The 9,524-nt window shown below is 38.1% G+C and overlaps 2 protein-coding genes across 2 annotated transcripts; one reads left to right on the top strand and one right to left on the bottom strand.

Annotated features, from left to right (window-relative positions):
* LOC102233045 (mitochondrial ubiquitin ligase activator of nfkb 1-A-like) lies at nt 1-4,308 on the bottom strand. The gene is made up of 6 exons (XM_014472248.2): nt 4,226-4,308; nt 2,531-2,672; nt 2,049-2,136; nt 1,813-1,933; nt 914-1,145; nt 1-809 (listed from the first exon to the last, which is right to left on the bottom strand). Exons 2-6 carry the CDS (start codon nt 2,645-2,647, stop codon nt 294-296), a joined length of 1,074 nt encoding a protein of 357 aa, XP_014327734.1. The 5' UTR covers nt 2,648-2,672; nt 4,226-4,308; the 3' UTR covers nt 1-293.
* A 6-nt stretch (nt 4,309-4,314) lies between these two features.
* On the top strand, nt 4,315-8,623 carry alg3 (ALG3, alpha-1,3- mannosyltransferase). The gene is made up of 9 exons (XM_023336141.1): nt 4,315-4,528; nt 5,709-5,808; nt 5,900-6,047; nt 6,164-6,324; nt 6,443-6,563; nt 6,662-6,867; nt 7,325-7,401; nt 7,711-7,855; nt 7,958-8,623. The coding sequence occupies exons 1-9, from the start codon at nt 4,348-4,350 to the stop codon at nt 8,127-8,129; spliced, it is 1,311 nt and encodes a 436-aa protein (XP_023191909.1). The 5' UTR covers nt 4,315-4,347; the 3' UTR covers nt 8,130-8,623.
* Nucleotides 8,624-9,524: the final 901 nt, after the last annotated feature.

Raw genomic sequence — 9,524 nt, 5'->3', positions numbered from 1 at the left:
TAAAGCCTTTTTCTCTTTAATAAGACTAATACCAAACCTTTTTGAGCAAACATACATAATACAGTTCTCTCACTGATAAAGCAGCAGCCTTGTGTTTTTTTTTCTCATAAGGCACATTTACCAAAAATAAAACTCTCTATTACAAGAAAATGCACATATCATACACTTTTCTTTTTTCTTGTGACCGTTTAACATTGTACCTCGCTTAGTGAAAAACCGTTTCCAAAGTCTTTTTTATTTCAGATTTATTGTAGAGCCTTAGTGCCCTGAAGGTATATGGTCACACAGGCGCCTTAAGGCTGATAAAACGGCAGAACCCGGGCAATGTTCTGCCGACAGATGGGGCACGTTCTTTGTGGGAGGGCCTGGTAGCAGGTGAAGCAGCAGCATACGTGTGCACAGTCCAACAGGATGCAGTCCCTTGGTTCACTGAGACAGATCACACAGACATTCCCCATTTGATTGTTGTCTTCCTCTTCAGAACCTTCTGCATTTGCTCTTTCGGCACGCAGTCTTGCGGCTTCAGCTTGCTGACGGGCAAACTCCCTGGATGCTGCGTCCTGCTCCCAGCGATCCTTAAAGGTGCGGTAGAATCGTAGGCCGGCCCAGAAGAGCACTGCTGTCCCGGCCAAAGCCGAGACAACAACTAGCACCTTCCAAAAAACAGCTATGTTGCAAGTTTCATTTCGCAGGTTTTCAAAGTCTGTCAAGCTCAAGAAATATGGAGAATTATCAGAGGGGGGACGAAGAGTCACGGTGCCGTCTGTGTCTAGGGTCAACTCGCCGACGCCGGTAAGAGTCGTACCCACCTATAAGAGAGTTTGATTATCATCAGAAATATCTGCTTTTGTAAGAAGCATCAAAACTATGAAACATCTAAAGTAAGACTTGTTAGATTCATCTACAAACCGACCTTAAGCATTTCTTCAATCTCCAGGACTCCTTTAGGCTTTTCTCCACTGAAGTAAACTCCTACAAGCTCTCCAAAACTAAGAGTGGGCTGGTGAAATTTCTCATTGATGACCTCTGTGTATATTCCATCTGCTTGCAGAGGAGACTGAACTTTGACTGCAGCCTTGTCTAATCCAAACAAAGCAAAAGGCACCATATTCACTCTTTGATGTAAGATGCGTTCTGAGTCCATCCTGCAGAAAGCAGAGCCAAAGATAGGGAACATGGTTCTGCTTAGCAAAAATAAAATGTAAAGTTTTAAACTATGTGTGATGATATCATGCACTTTAGGTATTATTGAGTTACAAATGTAAGGTCAAACTTAAACAAAGTTTTGCATAATTGTGAAGTGAAAAAATTATTATACAGTTTTCAATAAAAAAAATCTTGGTGTACATTGGTAAAATCAAATGCCATCAAAGGTCACCTAATTAGAAAATAGACTTCAACTGTAGTTTATATAGAGATAATTCAGTTTCATTCAGTTTTAACTTTTCCTCAACATCACAAAAACAATGTTTCTCTTTGGCAGCGTTGGTTAGTAAATAACATCTTTCTGCCATTTTGTAGCTGGAAAGAAAACGCTATCAGGGAAATTTTCATGTTCAAGCTAAAGCTCTGTTCAGTGAGTGCGATACTTTTTACAAGCTCATTACAGAATAATTCTAGATTATTGTGATATTTTTTCCATTATCTAGCTGCCCTATTATATAGTGCACAGAGAAAGTATCCAGTATCCAATAGGAGGAACATCTGTAAGGCACTTAAATGGCAAACATGCTATCTCAAAACATATGAAACAATAGTTTGAAACTTGATATAACACCAAACATTTCATTTGTGTTTATATCAGACTCTCACCATGTGCGGGAAATGCTGCTCCATATCAGCCTGTGCTCTTTAATTGTAAATTTTTGCAACACACCAGAAATGTCTTTGTTGAAATGGCTTGTTAGAGGCTCATCCACTGGTTTTACCGTACCTACATGTGGACACATACATCCAAGAGCAGGAAATATGAGCCATAAATGTCTTTCACTGCACTAAAACAATGCATTCAGTTCACGTCTGTATCAAAACAGGGAAGTTCTGATTACCTTCAACCACAGCATACTGTAAGCAGCCTCCAGGAGTAACTTTCAAAAGGTCTTTGAGTTTTCCATCTATACTAATGTGTGGAGCATTCTGGAAAGAAGATAAATTGGTAAAATATGCACTACATGGTACATTCACAGATTTGCATGTAGTACAGTTAAATAATTAACTGGTATAACTTTAAAACACACGTTGTAGTTTCAGTGAATTTCCACAAAAGTATAGAACAGTATTTTTTTTATCTTTATCTTTTTTTCTCAATAGTTATTGTAGTACTACCAGCTGCTATGCTTAACATACTTCATCATGAAGATTATATTTGATTTCAAACTAGTCAATCTTGCATGTGATGAGGAGCTGACAATAGATGCTGCAGCTTCAGAAAACCTGGATCACTTGCAAGAATCAAACACTTTTTAAGCACAAAAGCAGTCTGACGATGAACACATTTTCAGGATAAGTATATTCATAAAAAAATACTTACTTCAAGTTTCTTAACCGTTAATCTACTTCTTTTGTATAGACAGTAAAAGACTCCAGAGAGGCTCAAGCTGGCACCAAGGCACACTGCCTCTGTAAAAGTCAGAGGAAACCCTTCCATTCTCTCTGGGCGTCCTATCACAGCCCTGAAACCAGAAAAGAAACCACATATAATATGTGAGAACGGCTAGCAAGACTTACAGTGACATTGTTGATATGTTTCACAAATAGTACAGCCATTTTTAGAAAAGGACACCTATTTTGTATCTGTGTTTTTCGGACGTGTATTTGTTTTCCCATTTACTTTTTCCATTCACTATAACAGAATGGAATCTGCGGCTGTGTTGTGGGTCACATGCTGTTAAATTTATATTATTTTAGAGCCTAGAAATGGGCTGGTTGCTATAATCAAATTACTGTTTTAACGCTGCAACGATTTCACAACATATTGTTTCTATGATGCTACCCTTCACCACGAGTTGTTGCGCCCTACTGGTCCACTGGTTGAAAGAAAGTTCAAATAATTTTCTCTTGCTTACACGTATGGGTGCACAAATTGTTGTTCAAAGATTGGAGATCTGCCAATACTTACAGGAGAAACCAATCTTATCCAAAAATTATTCACTGTCCTCTTTTGCTCTGCCATGAGAGAGAGCTGACTGACGTACTCAAACGCATGATTGACAATAGTCAACCAATTCTTGTGAACTTAGTGACATTGTGGCAATATTTAGTAACTTTCAGACAAAAAACAACAAAATGGTGTTGGCCATAATTGGAATTGCCAGGCATTTAAAAGATGTCCACCCCCCCCCCAACCCCCCCAACACCCGATTACAAAAAAGATAATTTTAGTTGTTTTTTATTTAAGCCCCTTATAAAAAGAAACTTTCGGTCACATTCTTAACATTTCTTTTTCAATGCTTGTTTAAATACAATGACACCATGAAAACTGTGGTGTTTTATTCAAGGTTGTGCTGCGAGGATTTGTTGCCACCCCAATTCTAAAACAAAAAAATATATAATAAAAGTGTAGTATTATTTTACCATAACTGCATCAATATAATTAAGTGTGATTGTGTTAATCAGGGGTTTTCAATCCACGTTACATCAGTGCAGTTAATGAGAAAAACAGCACGTGGACATTGGAGTCATTGCAAGAATAAAAAAAAAATACTCATGTAGAACAAAGCAACGTAATTTGTTTACATTTGAGAAAATAAAAAAAAGATAACCACAGACATTTCCTGCTGGTTTTCTAAATTGCCGTAGGAACTTCCTCACAGTGAGGAAGTGGGAACCGCTTCAAAGTAGAAGCTGTGCTGGGATTTTGCAGAACAAATTGCCAGTGAACTCCACACCTGTTATTGGTGCTTCAGACTCGGAAGTTAGTTCTGAGATTCAGTAAAACTGTCTGCCTAAAACCTCGAGAACTGGTCTGCAGTATATTTTGTAATTGTTTTGTCTCGACTGCCTGTCTGTTCCCCATGCTTTATCATCCGCATTTATTGACTTTAAATCCCACTGCATTGCTTTGCTAGTTAGCTAGCATGCTAACACTGCCAGGAACTAACATTGACCTTTGCAATTAATGACTCTAAAGTAACGTAAAGCACCGATATGACTCATAACATTTAGGTAATCCAAGCACATGTTCATAAATAACCTAGCACATAAGTTACAGTAGACTTTTTGTTACCTTAAGGACAAAATGAAAGTTGTCAAGCTAACACTTCTGTGTCACGTCACGTAGACAACGGCGTCGTCACGTGACAGATGTTGGCGCACGGCGTCTCCTCCACGTCGCCTCTAAGCGCCGACATGGCAGGAGGTGTGCGGAGAAGAAGCCCCAGCTCTCCGTCCCCTCTGTGGGGAAAACTCCACACTCTTTGGCAGGACAAGCACTTGATCCTGTTCAAGACGGAACATACGTTACTGGTGGTTTCAGTGCTGTGGATCCTGGAAATTGGAATAAACCTGTGGGTCATACAGAAAGTGGCATGTAAGTTGCCGCGCTGCTAGTTAGCATGCTCCGGTGTGATGTCGTGTTCCTGAAGGCGTCCGGATGCTAAATGGCTAGCATTAGCAAAGCATTAACTGAACTCTTAACACCTGTCACTGGATTACACACTCAGTCTGTCTGTCTTAGTGTCAAAGGGAAATGTCTGTATTAAGTAACATTTTATGATAATTTTAGTTTTGCTGTACATATGGTGTGTAAGTTGTTTGAATTTTGCAGTGTGCATTCATAGCATGGATTCTTATGCGTATTTGTGGTGACAATCTGATTATCTAAATAGTTGTAAAAGTGAAATATTTGCACGAAATACAATGGAAACATTCGCAGTGTGTGATATCCGGAGCTTTTGGTTGTGCAAAAGTTGTAAAATCAGGTTTTGAATTTGCAACGTTTTTGAAAACAATCTAGTTGTTTGGAGAGTTTTATTTTAAATAAACCTTTATTTATTTAAAAACCATTTTAAAATGTAAAAATTAATTATACTTTTTTACCCCCAAATCACAAAGTGTTGCTTAATTTCAACATAAAAAGTGGACTATGATGAGACCAGAGTAGCTGTTGCTGGAAAAGCAATGGCAAAAGAGATGAGATTCACTGTTCTACATAATATTGTAACTGTATTGTATATCAGAAGGGTTAATTGTTGCTGTTCTAAATCCCTACATTAATGCCATGATACCATGAAACCAGAGCTGCATCACACCAGAAAAACATAAAATTGCTATTTCTTATAGTGACTACTATTATTTTGATTAGGATTCATTCACATTTTCCTGACTCCTTCACATTATGTCCTCGAGCCTTCGTGAGATTTAGCATTTTGGCCTTAGGTGATGGGTAACCAATTGTACTTAAAGTCCCTCCAAGTAGGTACATATATATTTATGAATGCATGGAACTTGAAAAATACCAGGATGCTATGTCTCGCATTAAAGTAGTCCATTTTGATAAAGATATTTGACACAGTTGCATTGCAATAACTGTTGGATTTGTTGTGCAGCCCATTCCAGTCATAAAAGCACAAAATGGTTGATAAATGTCAATAAAGGTTAATATTATTATTATTATCTGTAAATTGCCATTCCTAAAGTGAAAGAAAAATGTTATTTAGTAATACTAATAGTTTTATATTAATAATAAATGAATATGACACGTTGTGCAGACACAGAGATCGACTGGAAGGCGTACATGGATGAGGTGGAGGGGGTCATCAACGGTACCTATGACTACACCCAGCTTAAAGGAGACACCGGCCCTTTGGTGTGAGTTTTACAAAGACGATTTTGCGCTGTAGCCTTCTCTGATCCTTTCAGTTCAGAACATACTGATAAATCAATCCTCTTGTTACTCCAGGTACCCTGCTGGTTTTGTTTACATCTTCATGGCTCTGTACTACATCACCAACCATGGGATGAACATCCGCCTCGGCCAGTACATTTTTGCAGTGTTCTATCTTGTTACGCTGCTGCTTGTCTTCAGAATATACAACCGCACCAAGAAGGTCTGTCGGTTTTCTAGCAAAAACTCTTTTTACTCCTTGAAACTCTAGTCTGTCATCTGGAGTTTAATAGTAAAGCAAATACGTATTTTTTTCATCTTCTGACATTTTTTTTCTAGGTTCCGCCGTATGTGTTCTTCTTTGTGTGCTGCGCCTCGTATCGGATCCATTCCATCTTTGTGCTGCGTCTCTTTAATGATCCAGTGGCCATGATGCTGCTGTTCGCAGCCACTAATCTCTTTCTGGATGGATACTGGACTCTGGGCTGTGGCGTGTACAGGCAAGTGTGAACTATTACTTATTTTAAGACTTCACCGTTAAAAGTATTCAAATGTATCATATTTCTTTATAAAGTGAGGTGATGAAATTACAGCTTAATCTTTCCCTCTTTCTGACAGTTTAGCAGTGTCTGTGAAAATGAACGTGCTTCTTTTTGCCCCTGGATTACTTTTTTGCCTTTTGTGGGAATTTGGCCTCATCAGAACAATCCCTAAACTTTCTGTATGTGCAGCCATACAGGTAAGCACTCCTTTTAATTTAAAACATGAAACACAGACTTTCTAGTGTCAATATATTTCAGGAACAATAATCCCAAATTTTTTCTTTGCTTACTGTAGCTTCTCCTGGGTTTGCCTTTCCTATTGAACAATCCTGTTGGCTATTTGAGTCGCGCCTTTGATCTGGGCCGTCAGTTTATGTTCAAGTGGACGGTGAACTGGCGCTTCCTGCCAGAGTGGTTCTTCTTGAATCGCTACTTCCACTTGGTCCTGCTGGCAGCTCACCTCCTCACTCTGCTGCTCTTCGCTCTCCGCCGCTGGAAGAGGTGAGACAGACCTGGGATGTGCTGTAATTCCAGAGATAAGATAAACCAGAAGAGACGATTTGATTGAACAAATTTTGTTTTAGGGTTTTGTTTGACTGTAAACCAATAAACTCTCATAATATGAGTCTGTATGAATCCCACAGAAAAACAGCAGAAGATCTGCCAGAAACTGAGATTCAGGGTTCATTCATAAGGATACAGCTTCATATTTTGGGTCACAATGTTAGAATCAAGGTCATTTTAATGTTATTTACATTTCTAACATGTTCATCAGTCTGTGTTTGGATCTTTAAGGCATAATGCAGTATCACTGAATTTTGATGCTGCTTAAATATTTAAATGATCTGAATGGTAGTCCAATGTTTAGTTCACTTTCAAGTACTGTTTTTTTAGAAAGCAAACTGTTATATAAATTTTTTTTTTTTATAATATTTTCTTGCAATTTCTGTTTTCTCAGACCAGGAGAAAACATAGTTGAGCTTCTTAAAGAACCAAGCAAGAGGAAAATCCCTGCTCAAAGCATCACTGTGGATCATATCCTTACATTTAAATCTTTTTTTTTACATTTTTATTTGAATGAGAAATACCCTTGCTTGTGTTTCTTGTGAACCTAAAAGTTGTTGTTAAATTTTTTATATTTTTTCCTTAGCCACTATAGCTTAGCAAATTATGCAAAGCCCAGCATTACTTTTACTAATCCATTATTTTCACAGCTCTTAAATAAAGCCATTACTAAAACTTTAGTCAGTTCAAACTACTATGCTTGAAATTAATTTTTAACTTTAAAAGACCTGAAATTAATAATCATTTCCTTTGTAGTTTAAGTCCTTAACAGCGAGCCACAGATAGTGCTGATACTCTTTACATCTAACTTCATCGGCATGTGCTTCAGCCGTTCATTGCACTACCAGTTCTACGTGTGGTACTTCCACACGCTGCCTTACCTGCTGTGGAGTGGCGGTGTCAAGAAGTTGGCCCACCTGCTGAGGTAAGGCCAAGTCTTGAAATTAGAGCTTTTACTTTGACACTGAAGTCCAAATTTGTGGTGGAGTTGCATGAGGATAATGATGAGTTTCATTCTGGTGTGCAGAGTTCTGATTCTTGGACTGATTGAGCTTTCATGGAACACCTATCCCTCGACTAAGAGCAGCTCTGCAGCCCTCCATGTCTGTCACCTCATCATCCTCCTCTGTCTGTGGCTGGCTCCACCCCTGACGGAAAAGAAAGAACACACGACTGATAAGGGGAACAAGCGTCACTGAACCTGACGGGACAGGACGTTTGATCGGATGCTGAGTAACCTCCATCATCCTCCTCTCTATCATCGGCACAGGGCCTGCAGAGGGAAGTCACTGTGAAAGACTGTTGCTAGGTGGATACAAGTTGCCATTTGTTGCTTCTTGTCTTTGTTTCCTGCTTTGTCGTTTAAGCTCAGCTGCTGCTGTACCCGGCTAGTGCACACTGCTGTGGCTTGCAGTCAAAGACATGACAACGGAAAGGATGAATTCTCAGGAGTCTTTTTGTTGTTACATAATTGGAAGTTTTCAAGTGCTGTGGGAAAATCATGTATGCTTAGAAATAATTTGTTCATACACAGAATGTGATGGATTAAAGATAAGATCTAAAGAGCTAACCGTAGATTCAGAAGTGTTAAATCGACTACATATCAACATGAATCTGATATTTGGTGAAAGCCTGCATTGTTTTTTTTTGTTTTGTTTTTTATGCAATACTGCAAATAAACCTTAAACAGTAATGATTACCAGTGTGTATTCATAATTATCACATTACATTTGCATTACTCAGGATACAAAAACTATGAATGTTTTGTCTCAGGTCAATTTTATTTTAAAAAGGAAATTGCTGGTCATTTAGCTTCTTGGCGTTTATGACTTTTTCATTTTGTACCCATCTTTTTGGTGAAGCAAGAAGACAGGACTGTGGTCCTCATCAGTCAACTCATCTTTTTGGTGAACTAAAGGATTCACAAACTTCTTGCACACTTGGTTTTGTAGTAACTGCAAGAATTAATATAAGCCATACTTAAAGTCCTTTTTTGTACTAATAGCCTACTATACATTATTTTAATTTTATATTTAGTCATTTAATTTACTTACAGTATCACATTGTTAAATTTATATTGCTTATGGTTCTATTTGTATTTAGTAATATTTAGACCTTGGATGGTGTAGCTTGTCAGCAAATAAGAGAGTTCTGATTGGGATCAATAAATTCTATTCCATTATATTATGTTCTAAAGAAATAGGGTTATATGACTCAAATATGCAATATCTACCAGTGGGAGGTCACTGAGTGGTTTGATTAGGAGTTCTAATGTATCACATTTTTTAATAGTCGCTCAAAATCAATGGACATGAGAGATATTCAGACTTATACAAACTTAAAACTTAAATAAAAAATGTTTACTTAAGATTTCAGGATTTTAATACAGGGTTCCTGTTCAGTCTTAAAAAGTATGAAGCTTGCCCAGATTTTCCAGAAAAATAAATATACATCCTTTGTCTGTCCTGTCATCCACAAAGGACCCCTGGGGTCCTGGTGTCTGGTTCCAGCGTTCATTGGATGAGAGGAGGGGTTCTTCCTGGACAGGTCTGCAGGCATCTATTCTGCTCACACTCATACATAAGGACAAATAG

Source organism: Xiphophorus maculatus, chromosome 6 (assembly GCF_002775205.1).
Source record: "Xiphophorus maculatus strain JP 163 A chromosome 6, X_maculatus-5.0-male, whole genome shotgun sequence".
NCBI classification, from domain to species: domain Eukaryota; kingdom Metazoa; phylum Chordata; class Actinopteri; order Cyprinodontiformes; family Poeciliidae; genus Xiphophorus; species Xiphophorus maculatus.
Note: the sequence above shows the minus strand (reverse complement) of the source record. Positions and strands in the feature narration are given on the sequence as shown.